This window comes from Triticum aestivum, chromosome 4B (genome assembly GCF_018294505.1).
Source record: "Triticum aestivum cultivar Chinese Spring chromosome 4B, IWGSC CS RefSeq v2.1, whole genome shotgun sequence".
NCBI lineage: Eukaryota > Viridiplantae > Streptophyta > Magnoliopsida > Poales > Poaceae > Triticum > Triticum aestivum.
The window spans coordinates 8,271,694-8,288,229 of NC_057804.1; the positions used below are offsets into that span (position 1 = coordinate 8,271,694).

At 41.0% G+C, this 16,536-nt stretch overlaps 1 protein-coding gene across 1 annotated transcript; it reads right to left on the reverse strand.

Annotated features, from left to right (window-relative positions):
* Nucleotides 1–1,732: 1,732 nt before the first annotated feature.
* Nucleotides 1,733–5,073, reverse strand: LOC123090539 (GDSL esterase/lipase EXL3). Its single transcript, XM_044511847.1, has 3 exons — nt 4,673–5,073; nt 2,760–2,890; nt 1,733–2,603 (listed from the first exon to the last, which is right to left on the reverse strand). Exons 1-3 carry the CDS (start codon nt 4,974–4,976, stop codon nt 1,926–1,928), a joined length of 1,113 nt encoding a protein of 370 aa, XP_044367782.1. The 5' UTR covers nt 4,977–5,073; the 3' UTR covers nt 1,733–1,925.
* Nucleotides 5,074–16,536: the final 11,463 nt, after the last annotated feature.

Sequence of the window (16,536 nt, forward strand, 5' to 3'; positions counted from 1 at the left end):
GGACAAGGGGCGCAGCCCCCTTTTCCTTCTTCTCCCCCCTCTTTCCCTTCTCCTACTCCAACAAGGAAGGAGGGAGTCCTACTCCCAGTGGGAGTAGGACTCCCCTTGGCGCGCCCCCTCCTAGGCCGGCCGCCCCTCCCCCCTTGCTCCTTTATATACGGGGGCAGGGGGCACCTCTAGACACAACAACAATTGATCATTGATCTCTTAGCCGTGTGCGGTGCCCCCCTCCACCATAGTCCTCCTCGATAATATTGTAGCGGTGCTTAGGCGAAGCCCTGCGATGGTAGAACATCAAGATCATCACCACGCCGTCGTGCTGACGGAACTCTCCCTCGACACTCGGCTGGATCGGAGTTCGAGGGAGGTCATCGAGCTGAACATGTGCTAGAACTTGGAGGTGCCGTAGTTTCGCTGCTTGATCGGTCGGGTTGTGAAGACGTATAACTACATCAACCGCGTTGTCATAATGCTTCCGCTTTCGGTCTACGAGGGTACGTGGACAACACTCTCCCCTCTCGTTGCTATGCATCACCATGATCTTGCGTGTGCGTAGGAAATTTTTTGAAATTACTACGTTCCCCAACATATGTATATACCCAATAATTTATTTCCTAACTATCTAATACTTGTATCCGGTACCTATTGACGATGTACATACGCGGGTACGTATATTCCAGGCTACGTAAAATATGGCTACATATATATGTACCCTGCTATGTAAAATATACCCAATGAACTCCTAGTATACCTTGGTAGCAAAAAAACTAAACTCCTAGTATACCCACATACTTTATACGACATGCTCACATAAATCTTCTAGTATATATACAACGAACTTAAATAAAACAGTATACCCAATGTGTCTGCACATGTATATACCCAGCTATATGAAAAGGTGTAGAAAACTGTTGTAGGTATCCTATCAACGTATATACAGTAAAATATGGCTACGTATATACCAGACTACATGAATTATGGCATCCACAGGCATCTGAATACCCGGGGAAAAATCTCACATCTGGGGGTATGCAGAGAAATATGATGGGTATGCACATACCCAAAATAATATCCATTTTGAAAAAGCTTGAAGACGTACATGTGTATTTTCCCATGGAGACAAAAGATAGCCATACCTTCTGTTCCCAAGACAATCATATACGTATGTACCTAATTATGTATATGACTTCCTATTTTTATGTAAAAAAGAAAGAAGTGCACGTATAAGAAATAAAGTTGGGCACGTACCATGGAGCATGCATGGCCTTAACGGACATTAATTGCCGTTTTTTCTCTATCTTGTTTAATCTGGGCACTATGGGGGTGTTTCTTTACGGGACTTATTGGTATAGGGACTTAAAAAAGTCCCTCTTAGTCCTATCTAAATGAAACATAAGGGACTTATAGGGACTTAAAGTGAACATTTGGAACTTATAAAAGAAGACCATGAGGGAGAGTCTTTTTGGGGTCAGGATCCTCTGCAGTATTGTACGGTGTTGTAGGGTCACTGTCGTATGGACCCGGCCCCACATGTCATCCGTCCTACAGCACCGTACATTACAGCAGAGGATCTCAACCCGTCTTTTTGGGACTTTTAGTTGTAACATGGTCTTTTAGTCCATGTTTAGTGTCAGAAACCAAACAGATAGGGAATTTTTTGGGACTAGTGACTTTTTAGTTGAGACTAAAAAAAGTCCTAGAACTTATGAACCAAACATGGCCTAAGTGTCCATATGAAGCAATGAATTGCAATAATTCTTTCCTAATAAAGAGCTAACATGGTTCACCCATTACTGCTAATATTAATTACACATGCACACATCTCAATGTAATCCAGTGGTTTGTAGGCAAGGTGCTTGGGCACCTAGGTGTCTCAACATTGATTGAGCTCCATGGATCGATGAACCATGTAACTCCATTTAGGGTTACAGGAGATGGCCATAGGTGTCCCACATGTTGTCGACAATGATCTTGTACGCCCTTTGCGTGGGATGGAAGCTATCGAAGAAGACATGCTTGGATACGTCGTCGCACACCGCCATGAACCTCGAGTCGCAGAGATTCGTCACCTCGATGAGCCCGGTCCCACAGCACCCGTGGGTCGTCTCCGTGAAGCCCCAACGCTCCCCATCCTCGGCGAGCTCTTGGATGATGTCGTAGATCCCTAGGTAGACAATGCGGGTGTTGAGCTCCTCTTTCATCCCGTCGATGAGCTCCTGGACCCTTGAGTTGTAGAGCTGCGCTGCGTAGTTGCGCTTGGGTTCACAACGACGATGGAACCCGCCGCCGACCGTCCGTTGCGACGGCACACATCCGATGGGCGGGAGGCCTACGAAGCCGATCCTCTTGGCGCCGCGTGCACTCACGCTTCGGAGGAACTTGTCCACACCAACGAGGAGGAGGTCCACGTAGGACGGGATGTCGTACTGCACGCTCCGAAACGGTGTGGTGAAGTAGGTGTTAGCGATGTCATCCGAGCCGGCACACACGAAAAAGAAGGCGCCATCGATGATCCTCTCGGCCTCCTCCTCGCCGGCGATGGCCACTAGTTTGTTGCGGTACTCATCGAAGTACTCCAGCTGCTGCTCCAGCGTGATCACACTCTGCATTACGCGTAGAAGTTAGCAAGATCATTACAAAAAAATTGTTGTCGGACTACCTAGCGGTGTACCGTGATTCGTCCTCTGCATCGATCGATGCATGCATCATATAATAATATAAATAGAGATTGAGTGCGAAAGATCAGCCAGTGTACATACCACGATTTTTGGAGTGAGTGGGTCATATCCGGTGGCGCCGGAGGCGAAGCTGACTCCGGTGAGGAGGTCCTCCGGAGTGTGGTCGACGTTGAGCCACGGAGCAACCAGCTTCTTCACGTGAAGTTTCTGGGCTGAAATCCGGCCCATCAATGAAAGAGGAGAGGTTTATTAAACAGGTTGTAAAGCATAAACTGGGCCAGCATGCCTGCAGCTAACTACTGGATTAAGACTACACCAGTACGTGCTGATTTGCTGGGTAAATCCTATCAGATAGTATCGCACAGGCTACAGCGTGATGGGCCGGCCATATTGAGGAAGTATTTTTTTCGCCGGGGTTTTTGTCTGGATTTCCTCCGTTTTTTACAATTTTTTCTTATTCGAATTTCTGCTACGTTTTCACCATTTTATATTTCTTTATTTTTTTCCTTTTCTATCCGATTTTATTTCCCTGGTTTTTCTTTGGTTTTCTTATTTTCATTTTTTAGTCCATAAACTTTTTAAAGAATTCACAGACATTTTTAAAATTTATGAATACTTTTGAAATTTGAACATTTCAAAAGGTTCACAATTTTTATAAATTCTGAAACATTTTAATTTCATGAAAATAAATAAATTCATGTACCTTTTCAAATTTGTCCAAAAAAACGTGGCCGGTTTTTTCCCGAGCCATGTAATGCTGGTTTTTCTAGTGGCCTTTTCCTCAGACGAACATGACTGATTTTTTATCGAGCTAGCTGCTGCCGGTTTTTCGTGCAAGCGAGCAGGCATGCCGGCACTAGTGGGTCGGCCCATATTTAGCAACCTTTCGTGTTTGGGGGACAATTTGTGGCTAAGCGCATAGAACAGGAGCAGCCTATGCATGAGAAATTAAGAGAACGAAAGTTAATTACTTGTTGCGCCAGATATCTCCCCGGGTTTCCTTTAAGTAAAAAAGATATCTCCAGGGGTGAAATAAAATGATCTTCTAAATGTCAATTTTCTTCAAATATTTACGACTGTACATATATGTGATCTTTGTGTGCATGTATTTTTTTCATAGAAAACGACAAGTGTTTGTGTTAAAAAAACAATTTTGATGCTAAAATTTTGCCTTTTAGATAATTTGATTTAGAAAAAGAACAGGGTACAAAATTTCGGGAGTGTTTCTCACAATTTGTTTTTTGGTTTTTCTTCGCATGAAGTACTTGCACACGCGACAAAGATCTGAAGATGTGCATGCTCAATTTTCTTTTCAAAGTTGTTCATCCTGCAGGGGGCATGTAACTCCGGCGAGCCCATATCGCCGCTCTCCTTAGAGATGATACTATCTCATGATCATACCAAGCCCGCTTCCAAATAAACTTGCTTGATATGCTCTACCAGCAAAATACCCATGTATTGCTACGGATATAACTATACAGCCAATTGTACCAAGTCATAGCTCTCGGTTTCAATAGTAAAATCGATGCCATATTTAGAACAATCGATACTTAGAACTGAAACCATCTGTGTGAATTTGTCACGAATACTTCCAATATTCGTCGTGGTTTTAGTTTAAATTTGAACTAAAACCAACTTTTTATGTGTTTTTATGGATTTTTATGGATTTTTTACATGTATTGAACTATGTTGAAGTCCAAAACAATAACCTTTTCTTTTTATGGAACCTTGTCAAAAGGGCAGGGTGGTGGTCCTACAATTTCCTTAAGAATGTACTCCCTCCGTTCTAAAATAGATGACCCAACTTTATACTAAACTTAGTATAAAGTTGGGTCATCTATTTTGGAACTGAGGGAGTAAGTGATTATGTTTATCGGGAAAAAGTTGGCCGAAAATCTTACAACGGGTTCTACTGGAACCTAGAAATAGACAAACCACAAGCACAAGCACAAGCACACTGTGATAAGAAAAAGAATAGAGACGGACGGACGTACCGAGGAGGTCGGAGGGCACGAGGCCGTTGGAGAAGCGGCCGGTGGCGAGGTGGCCGTCGAAGTCCTTGCCGTAGGGCGCGTGGTTGGCCTTGATCTGGGTGTGCAGGTTGTTGTTGTTCCCCGGGTCCACGATGGAGTCGCCGAACACGATCACCGCCGTCGCCCTCGCACTCCGCGTCTCCTCCCCTGCCACCTCCAACGTACCGTTGTTCTGCTGCTCCCGGCACACAGCCGGACGCACCGCCGCCACTAACGCCAGTACCGCCACGACGGCGGCGAGCTGCTGCAGCCGCAACTCCCTCATCGCTGCTACTGCTAGTGAGTAATGAGCTGTAGTGTGTGGTTGCTGGTTGGTCTCAACCGAATGCAGCTAGCTAGCAGCAATGGAGCTAGGCCGGATGTGTAGTGTGTACCAATCGCTCTGCCTCTGCCTCTCTATTTATACACACACATGTGTCCTTCCAACGAGTAGTGGAATGGCCTATAGTGTAGCTTGTGTGAAGTACTACTGTGGATCCGCCAATGTGGTGGCTCATCTATTAGCAAAATTTAGTTTTGACAATAGATCTGATGGTATTCTTGTTAATGATGTACCGCCCTGTGTGGTGAATTTTGTATCGAACGATTGTAAGTTTCGCACTGATTAATTAATGTAAGGTGGTGTTAAAAAAAGTACTACTGTGGTAGTACTTACTTGCGTGCAGTTGGAGTGTCAATGGCGTCTTGATAGCTCCTTAATGAAACAGGACATGCATTCGGTTAGATGATTTTTCTACCAAAAAGATGTATATATTCGTACCAGCATGCACGATAAACATCAACTTAATTTGATGGTCCTCATCGACTTGATTAACAGATATGAAACTATATATATGCAGAATTTTTCTTGGCCAAATATAGCTAGCGATAGGCTATAGCTACCACATGGCCAGTGTGGTAAGCAATCTTACCCAAATATCCAAACAAAATAAATAAATGTAGCTTTCTTGGCCAAACAATAAATATAGCTAGCTAGCTAGCTGAATGAAGACTGCAGAATGTAATGTGGATTGGCACGCACATGAGTAAGATACGCTAGTTGATGGGTGTGTACGCTCATTTATTCGGGTTTTCAATTTTTTTTAAAGTCATATCTTTCAAACCGCGTGTCGGAATTTAGATCCATTTTCACCGTTGGAACCCTCGCGACGCGGTCTGTGAAATTAGATCTTATTTGTATACATTTGAAAGAAAAAAAATTCGGTGCTAGATGATGCAACTTTAGTATTGCAAGGTGCAATTTTTTTCAAAATCAACTTTTGGAGCTGCATGATCCAATTTTCCTAGGAGTTTGCAATTTAGCAACCATGACAACCAACATTTTGTGATGCGCAACTAGTCTGCTGCCCGGCCAACTACCTAGTAGTCGATGTGCAACTTCTTCCCATCCCTACTTGTGGATGTGTAGTTTCAGTTGGTGTGGGCAACAGACAAAGTTGCACATCTTAGTCTGTTGTTCCAGCCAACTTCCTAGTAGTTGATGTGCAACTCCTTCTCCCTCCTACTTGTGGGTGTGTAGTTTCAGTTGGCAGGGGCAACAAACAGAGTTGCACATAGTCTGCTAGGCAATTGGCCGGGGCAACAGATGAAGTTGCACATCTCACTAGGAGGGATAGTTGGATGATGAAAATTGCACATCCATAAGGGGTTCTGAAAAGCTTTATATAGACAGCGCGCTAAAGTTGCACATCTCACTAGCAGGGGTGGTTCTGACGGGGTGCTACCAGGGAAAACTACACATCGACCGGGGTACGGGGGAAAGTTGCACATCACTATTAGGCAGCTAGCTGGGGCAGTTTCGGAAGTTGCATATCTACTGTTGGCCAGTTGGCCGAGGCAGCAAATTGTGAAATCTACACATCCTTGGGCAGGCGAAAAAGTGCACATCCATTACTAGGTAGCTGGCCCGGGCAACAGACGAAGTTGCACATCTCATTGTTAGGGGTAGGTCGGGGTGGAGGTGCCATCAGTTAAATCTGCACGTCCACACGTAGGGGGAATGTTGCACATCGGCTATCACATAGTTGCACATCGACTATCACATAGTTGCACATCGACTGCTAGGCAGGTGCACCAAACAGGGACTAAATTGTACAAAAAATATTTCGTCAAAACATACCCATGAAGGATCTATTTTTGAAGGGCACGTCGCGAGGGTTCCAACGGTGAAAACGGATCTTAGTTCCGACGCGCGGTTTAAAAGTTATGACTTTTTAAAAGTTATGAAACACGAATTAAATGCGTTCACACATGTTCACATTGGTGCTTTTGAAATTCTTTTTTTGTTTTTTTCTGTTTACATGGTTTTTTTTTTCTAATGTGGATTAAAATTTTCCTTATATGGATTAGTGGAGACAAATTATTTCTTTTTATATATTAGAGGACCAAAACTTTTTCTTTTTGAGCCGGCAGCTCGGGAGCGCTAGGGAGCAGTTGGCCGCTCCCTCTTATTAGTTGATGCAACCATCCATGAGGCGGACCGACAGCAGTCCTTATCCTACATGTATGTATATGTACCGAACCACACGTAATTAATCAAACGTTTGCATGCGATTATGTCTGATAGTGATTAGCACGTACGTTCTAGTACTTGCTAATTCCAGAACCGGCAAGATTAGAGGAAAGGTAAAGATGTCCACACCTGTACATGATCGATGCATGCATGGGTTAATTGGCGGGTTAGTTGGACGTACATATATGCACGTAAAATTGTAGGGGAATCGATTGAAGCAAGACAGAGTGCAGTTATATCGCTTTGGTAGATGGCCATCCATATCAACTGATCGATGAGTTAGCTAGGGAGGTGTTAATGGAGGGGAGGAGCTGCATGCTAGCTCGAAAAGGAGAGGAGCCAGGCGTGCATCATGCATTGATGCATGTCGGTTAGCAAGCCATCTGCCGGTCCCTGACCTTTACGTGCAACCGCTCGCCGTCGCTTTCCCTTTCCCGAAATTACGTGAAGAAACCCATGCATGCACCGATCGACCCACTTGAGCAAAATTAAGACCACTCAACAGGGCAATAAATGTACTACACTGGCTTCAGTGGCCTGTGTGTTCTCCCATCTGTCCCAACCGAAATTAGGACATTGCTTGTGGGCGGTTTAAAATTTTCGGAAGCTGACGAATTTAGGACATCACATAAATGTCTGGATTTTTGGAAATTCTTTCGGAGTTTGCTCTACTAGTGTTCACCAGTTTGAATTTGGCCTGAAATTCTTAGCTTACAAATATTTTGGTACCTACCGAAATGACAGATTATTTTTGGAAATGTGGTTGAAGTTTTTGCACACTGTTGATTAAGGTTTACGTGCTTGCTTCAACTAACACTTTTGTGCCAAATTAACCTAGATTGGGAAGAAAAAATATTTTCGAAATCAAACTTTACAGGGTAATAAGTAAAAAATCCATGGTACTTTTTTCTATAGAATTGAAGAAACGTCTTTGGGCCTCTCAATCCCCACAATCCTAATAAATAAAGGTGAGAAAACTACTTGCGATAATATATCACTTCTAGTAGTTTTTATTGAAGCAAAAATTGTCCCTAGAGTATCCATCACTTCTTCTAACTTATCTATCCTTGAGGGATGATGATCTATCCTCACAGCATGACCTTCTTTTTCTAGATTTTTCATCTTTTTAAGAGCCTCGCCTACAGAAGGTCCCAGCTTAGTGACATATTTAACTTTTTATCAATTTCTTCAAGTTTTTGTTTACTTGGCATATTATTTTCTATTATATCCAATCTCATCATAAGGTGTTCAAGGGTAACTTCAGATTCATCAGTGTTTACTGGAGGAGATCCTACTATACTTTCTATACCATTAAAGGCATCAAGAGTATTGCTACTCTAAAAGCTACCTCCCATTATAGTGTCTAGCAGGTACCTATTCCAGAGAGTTACACCAATGTAGAAATTCCTAATGAGAACCACATTAGATTGTTTACGAATAGACCTATTCTGAGAATCACAGATCCTATACCAAGCATCTTTTAAACTTTCTTCACCCCTTTGCTTGAAGTGGAGCACTTCTAACTCGGGAGAAGTAGTAGAAAGTGAAGAACTAGCCATGATAACAAGCTAAAATAATATTAGCTACTTGCTGGAATTTAAATATTTTGTGTTTTTCAAGTTTTTTAGAAAGCAGAAAAGCAAAATAACAAGCAACAAAAAGTAACTAAGCAGTATAGAAAGCAAGGTAGTAAATAAATGAGTGAAGGGCCTATGACTGTGAAGAAAACTCCTTGGCGCCAGAAAAAGGCTTGCTTCCTCTCAACTAGGAAGGTGCTGGGCCACAAGTGCAAGGGTTTGTAGCAAGCCTCAATTTCCCTTAAGTGACCTCAAGGTTTATCAAACCAACAGGAATTTAGTAACACAACCAATGATTAGTACCTGCACACACAAATACAAAACTGCCCCAGCCCCAACACTACTAGGAAAAGGCCTACTAGTGGCGCACCAGTTTTGCCTACTAATGGCGCACTACTGGTGCGCCACTAGTACCACTCCACTAGTATTTTTACTAATGGCGCACCACTAGTGCGCCATTAATATAGACCAACATACGCCATTAGTATGCCTCCCAAGGGCCATATTTACCCATGTGCTTTGGTATACTAATGGCGCACTTTGGGGTGATGCGCCATTAGTATCCTTTCTACAGTGCGCCATTAGAGTGCTGAGTGGTGCGCCATTAGTATGAATATTAGGGATTGTTTTTTTCTATTCTGATATGTTACAAAATGTATTATTGTACAGAATATAGACAGCACCACACAGTGCTACCTCTTGAGCACTGCGTTGGATTTCCCCGAAGAGGAGAGGATGATGCAGTAAAGTAGCGTAAGTATTTCCCTTAGTTTTTGAGAACCAAGGTATCAATCCAGTAGGAGATCACGCACGAGTCCCTCGTACCTGCACAAAACGATAGCTACTCACAACCAACGCGATTAGGGGTTGTCAATCCCTTCACGGTCACTTACGAGGGTGAGATCTGATAGAGATGATAAATGATATTTTTGGTATTTTTGATATAGAGATGCAAAGTGAAAAGTAAAAGGCAAAGTAAAAACAAAGCAAGTATTAAAGTAATGGAGATTGATACGATGAGAATAGACCCGGGGGCCATAGGTTTCACTAGTGGCTTCTCTCAAGAGCATAAGTATTATACGGTGGGTGAACAAATTACTGTTGAGCAATTGATAGAATTGAGCATAGTTATGAGTATATCTAGGTATGATCATGTGTACAGGCATCACGTCCGAGACAAGTAAACCGAAACGATTCTGCATCTACTACTATTACTCCACTCATCGACCGCTATCCAGCATGCATCTAGAGTATTAAGTTAAAAACAGAGTAACGCCTTAAGCAAGATGACATGATGTAGAGGGATAACTTCATGCAATATGATAAAAAAACCACATCTTGTTATCCTCGATGACAACAATACAATACGTGCCTTGCTGCCCCTACTGTCACTGGGAAAGGACACCACAAGATTGAACCCAAAGCTAAGCACTTCTCCCATTGCAAGAACTACCAATCTAGTTGGCCAAACCAAACGGATAATTCGAAGAGACTTGCAAAGATAACTCAATCATACATAAAAGAATTCAGAGAAGATTCAAATATTATTCATAGATAAGCTGGATCATAAACCCACAATTCATCGGTCTCAACAAACACACCGCAAAAAGAAGATTACATCGAATAGATCTCCACAAGAGAGGGGGAGAACATTGTATTGAGATCCAAAAAGAGAGAAGAAGCCATCTAGCTACTAACTATGGACCCGAAGGTCTGAGGTAAACTACTCACACTTCATCGGAGAGGCTATGGTGCTGATGTAGAAGCCCTCCATGGTGGATGCCCCCTCCGGCGGAGCTCCGGAACAGGCACCAAGATGGGATCTCGTGGATACAGAAAGTTGCGGTGGTGGAATTAGGTTTTTGGCTCCGTATTTGATCTGTCGGGGGTACGTAGGTATATATAGGAGGAAGGAGTATGTCGGTGGAGCAACAGGGGGCCCACGAGGTAGGGGGGCGCGCCCAAGGGGTAGGGCGTGCCCCCCACCCTCGTGACCGCCACGGTTGTTCCTTGGAGCAGGGTCCAAGTCTCCTGGATCATGTTCGGTGAGAAAATCACGTTCCCGAAGGTTTCATTCCGTTTGGACTCCGTTTGATATTCTGTTTCTTCGAAACACTGAATAGGCAAAAAACAGCAATTCTGGGATGGGCCTCCGGTTAATAGGTTAGTCCCAAAAATAATATAAAAGTGAAAAATAAAGCCCAATATAGTCCAAAACAGTAGATAAAGTAGCATGGAGCAATCAAAAATTATAGATACGTTGGATACGTATCAGGCATCCCCAAGCTTAATTTAGGCTCGTCCTCGAGTAGGTAAATGATAAAAAAGAATTTTTGATGTGGAGTGATACTTTGGCATAATTTCAATGTAAATCTTCTTAATTGTAGTATGAATATTCAGATCCGAAAGATTCAAGACAAAAGTTCATATTGACATAAAAGTAATAATACTTCAAGCATACTAATCAAAGCAATCATGTCTTCTTAAAATAGCATGGCTAAAGAAAGTTATCCCTACAAAATCATATAGTCTGGCTGTTGCTCTATCTTCATCACAGAAAGTATTTAATCATGCACAACCCCGATGACAAGCCAAGCAATTGTTTCATACTTTAGTAATCTCAAACTCTTTCAACTTTCACGCAATACATGAGCGTGAGCCATGGACATAGCACTATATGTGGAATAGAATGGTGGTTGTGGAGAAGACAAAAATGAGAAGATAGTCTCACATCAACTAGGCGTATCAACGGGCTATGGAGATGCCCATTAATAGATATCAATGTGAGTGAGTAGGGATTGCCATGCAACGGATGCACTAGAGCTATAAATATATGAAAGCTCAACAAAAGAAACTAAGTGGGTGTGCATCCAGCTTGCTTGCTCACGAAGACCTAGGGCACTTTTGAGGAAGCCCATCATTGGAATATACAAGCCAAGTTCTATAATGAAAAATTCCCACTAGTATATGAAAGTGACGACATATGAGACTCTCTAATATGAAGATCATGGTGCTACTTTGAAGCACAAGTGTGGTAAAAGGATAGTAGCATTGTCCCTTCTCTCTTTTTCTCTCATTTTTTTTTATTTGGGCATTTTCTCTTCTTTTTTTATGGCCCCTCTTTTTTTCGTCCAGAGTCTCATCCCGACTTATGGGGAATCATAGTCTCCATCATCCTTTCCTCACTGGGACAATGCTCTAATAATGATGATCATCACACTTTTATTTTTCTTACAACTCAACAATTACAACTCGATACTTAGAACAAAATATGACTCTATATGAATGCCTCCGGTGGTGTACCGGGATATGCAATGAATCAAGTGTGACATGTATGAAAGAATTATGAACGGTGGCTTTGCCACAAATACAATGTCAACTACATGTTCATGCAAAAAAGCAATATGACAAAAGTAATGTGCGTCATATGAACGAAATGGTGGAAAGTTGCATGGCAATATATCTCGGAATGGCTATGCAAATGCCATGATAGGTAGGTATGGTGGCTGTTTTGAGGAAGGTATACGGTGGGTATATGCCATGATAGGCTAGCAATGGTGGAAGGGTGAAAGGGTGCGTATAATCCATGGACTCAACATTAATCAAAAGAACTCATGCACTTGTTGCAAAAATTTAGAAGTCGTCAAAAACCAAAGCACCACGCGCATGCTCCTAGGGGGGTAGATTGGTAGGAAAAGACCATCGCTCGTCCCCGACCGCCACTCATAAGGAAGGCAATCAATAAATAAAATTGTGCTCCAACTTCATCACAAAGCGGTTCACCATACGTGCATGCTACGGGAATCACAAGCTTCAACACAAGCATTCTTTAAATTCATAATCACCCCAACTAGCATTACTTCGATATTATCACCTCCATATCTCAAAACAATTATCAAGCATCAAACTTATCTTAGTATTCAACGTACTCAAAAGAAAGTTTCACATATCTTGAATACCAAGTATATTAACATTAAGCAAATTACCATGCTATTAACGACTCTCAAAATAATCTAAGTGAAGCATGAGAGATCAGTAGTTTCTTTAAAACAAATCCACCACCGTACTCTAAAAGATCTAAGTGAAGCACTAGAGCAAAAATTATCACGCTCAAAAGGTATAAGTGAAGCACTATGAGCAAAACTATCAAGCTCAAAAGATATAAGTGAAGCATATAGAGTATTCTAGCAAATTCCAATTTGTGTATGGCTCTCTCAAAAGGTGTGTACAGCAAGGATGATTGTGGTAAACTAACAAGCAAAGACACAAATAATACAAGACGCTCCAAGCAAAACACATAACATGTGGTGAATAAAAATATAGATCCAAGTAAATTACCGATGGAAGTAGACGAAAGAGGGGATGCCCTCCGGGGCATCCCCAAGCTTTGACTTTTTGGTGTCCTTGGATTATCTTGGGGGTGCCATGGGCATCCCCAAGCTTAGGCTCTTGCCACTCCTTGTTCCATAATCCATCAAAAGAATTCACCCAAAACTTGAAAACTTCACAACACAAAACTCAATAAAAATCTTGTGAGCTCCGTTAGTGAAAGAAAACAAAATACTACTTTAAGGTACTGTAATGAACCCATTCTTTATTTATATTGGTGTTAACATACTGTATTCCAACTTCCTTATGGTTTATAAACTAATTTATTAGCCACAGATGCATTGAAATAAGCAAACAACACACGAAAAACAGAATCTGTCAAAAACAGAACAATCTGTAGCAATCTGTAACTAACGCAAACTTCTGGAACTCTAAAAATCCTACCAAACTAGGACGTACTGGAAAATGTGTTTATTGATCAGCAGCAAAAAGAATCAATGCAAAATCACGTTTCTGTGATTTATTGAATTTTTTCTCGTGAGCGCAAAGTTTCTGTTTTTCAGCAGAATCAAATACTCTATCATCATAGCTTATCCTATAGGTTCTACTTGGCACAAACACTAATTAAAACATAAAACCACATCTAACCAGAGGCTAGATGGATTATTTATTCCTAAACAGAAGCAAAAACAAAAAAATAAAAAATAAAATTGGGTTGCCTCCCAACAAGCGCTATCGTTTAACGCCCCTAGCTAGGCATAAAAGCAAGGATAGATCTAGGTTTTGCCATCTTTGGTAGGAAATCCATAAGTGGCTATCATGATAGATTCATAAGGTAATTTTATTTTCTTTCTAGGGAAGTGTTCCCTTCCCTTCTTTAAGGGAAATTGGAATCTAATATTCCCTTCCTTCATATCAATAATCGCACCAATCGTTCTAAGGAAAGGTCTACCAAGAATAATAGGACATGAAGGATTGCAATCTATATCAAGAACGATAAAATCTACGGGCACATAATTCCTATTTGCAACAATAAGAACATCATTAATTCTTCCCATAGGCTTTTTAATAGTGGAATCCGCAAGATGCAAGTTTAGAGAGCAATTTTCAAAGTCACGGAAATCTAACAAATCACACAAAGTTTTGGGAATAGTGGAGACACTAGCACCCAAATCACACAAAGCATGAAATTCATAATATTTAATTTTAATTTTAATAGTAGGTTCCCACTCATCATAGAGTTTTCTAGGGATAGAAACTTTCAACTCAAGTTTTTCTTCATAAGATTGCATCAAGGCATCAACAATGTGTTCCGTAAAGGCCTTATTTTGACTATAAGCATGAGGAGAATTTAGCACGGATTGCAACAAGGAAATACAATCAATTAGAGAGCAATTTTCATAATTAAATTACTTGAGATCCAAAATAGTGGGTTTAGCAACATCTAGGTTTTTATTTCTTTCAATCCCACTTTCATCAATTTCATCATCAAGGTCTAAAAACTCTGAATTCTTAGAACGCCTTCTAGGTAAAGGAAGATCATATTCAGTTTCATCAAGATTCATATTGCAAAACAAAGATTTAATGGGGGGCACATCAATAACTTTTAGATCTTCATCTTCATTTTCATAGGAATTGGAAGAACACGCTTTAATAAAGGCATCTTTGGAAGCACGCATCCTAGCGGTTCTTTCTTTGCACTCATCAATGGAAATTCTCATAGATTTGAGAGACTCATTGATATCATGTTTAGGAGGAATATATCTAAGCTTTAAAGAATCAATTTCAAGAGAAATTCTATCAACGTTCCTAGCCAAATCATCAACCTTAAGCAATTTCTCTTCAAGCAAAGCATTAAAATTCTTTTGTGAATTCATAAACTCTTTAACACTACTCTCAAATTCAGAGGGCATCTTATTAAAATTTCCATAAGAGTTGTTGTAGGAATTTCCATAATTATTAGAAGGATTACTAGGATAAGTCCTAGGATTAAAATTCCCTCTATACGCGTTATTTCCAAAACTATTCCTACCAACAAAATTCACATCCATAGATTCATTATTATTCTTCAAGGTAGACAAAGGCATATCATTGGGATCAAGAGAAGTATTTTTAGTAGCAAACATCTTCATAAGTTCATCCATCTTTTCACTCAAAACATTGATTTCTTCTATAGCATGCACTTTTTTACTAGAAGATCTTTTGGTGTGTCATTGAGAATAATTAGCCATAATATTATCAATCAATTTCATAGCATCTCCTAACATAATTTCCATAAACGTGCTTCCCGCGGCCGAATCTAAGAGATTTCTAGAAGCAAAATTCAATCCAGCATAAAAAAATTGTACGATCATCCATAAATTCAAACCATGAGTTGGGCAATTGCGAAGCATCAATTTCATTCTTTCCCAAGATTGCGCAACATGCTCATGATCAAGTTGTTTAAAATTGATAATATCGTTCCTAACAGTGATGATCTTAGTGGGAGGAAAATACTTAGAGATAAAAGCATCTTTGCACTTGTTCCAAGAATCAATACTATTTTAGGCAAAGACAAAAACCAAACTTTAGCACGATCTCTAAGTGAAAACAGAAATAACTTCAATTTGACAATATTATTATCCGTATCTTTCTTCTTTTGCATATCACACAAATCATCAAAATTGTTTAGATGAGTAGCGGCATCTTCACTAGGAAGGCCGGCGAATTGATCTTTCATAACAAGATTCAGCAAAGCGGTATTGATTTCACATGACTCATCATTATTAAGAGGAGCAATCAGAGTACTAAGGAAATCATTATTATTGGTATTCGAGAAGTCACACAATTTGGTATTATCTTGCGCCATGGCAACAAGTAATCCAACACACAAGCAAACAGCAAGGCAACGGAAAAAGGCAAACGGGAAAGAGAGGAGGAGATTGGGAAAGAGAGGGCAAATAAAACAGCAAGGGTGAAGTGGGGGAGAGGAAAACGAGAGGCAAATAATGTAATGCGAGAGATAGGGATTGTGATGGGTACTTGGTATGGTTGACTTTTGCGCAAACTCCCCGGCAACGGCGCCAGAAATTCTTCTTGCTACCTCTTGAGCATTGCCTTGAATTTCCTCGAAGAGGAGAGGATGATGCAGTAAAGTAGCGTAAGTATTTCCCTCAGTTCTTGAGAACCAAGGTATCAATCCAGTAGGAGATCACGCACGAGTCCCTCGTACCTGCACAAAACGATAGCTACTCGCAACCAACGCGATTAGGGGTTGTCAATCCCTTCACGGTCACTTACGAGGGTGAGATCTGATAGAGATGATAAATAATATTTTTGGTATTTTTGATATAGAGATGCAAAGTGAAAAGTAAAAGGCAAACTAAAAACAAATCAAGTATTAAAGTAATGGAGATTGATATGATGAG

Bases quoted from the DNA above. Each gene is read 5' to 3' on its own strand.
- LOC123090539 (XM_044511847.1), bottom strand. From the start codon at position 4,976: ATGAGGGAGTTGCGGCTGCAGCAGCTCGCCGCCGTCGTGGCGGTACTG. The intron at 2,891-4,672 runs GTACGTCCGTCC...GCCGGATTTCAG, and splicing joins CGTGCCCTCCGACCTCCTCG to CCCAGAAACTTCACGTGAAG. The intron at 2,604-2,759 runs GTATGTACACTG...CGCGTAATGCAG, and splicing joins CACTCACTCCAAAAATCGTG to AGTGTGATCACGCTGGAGCA.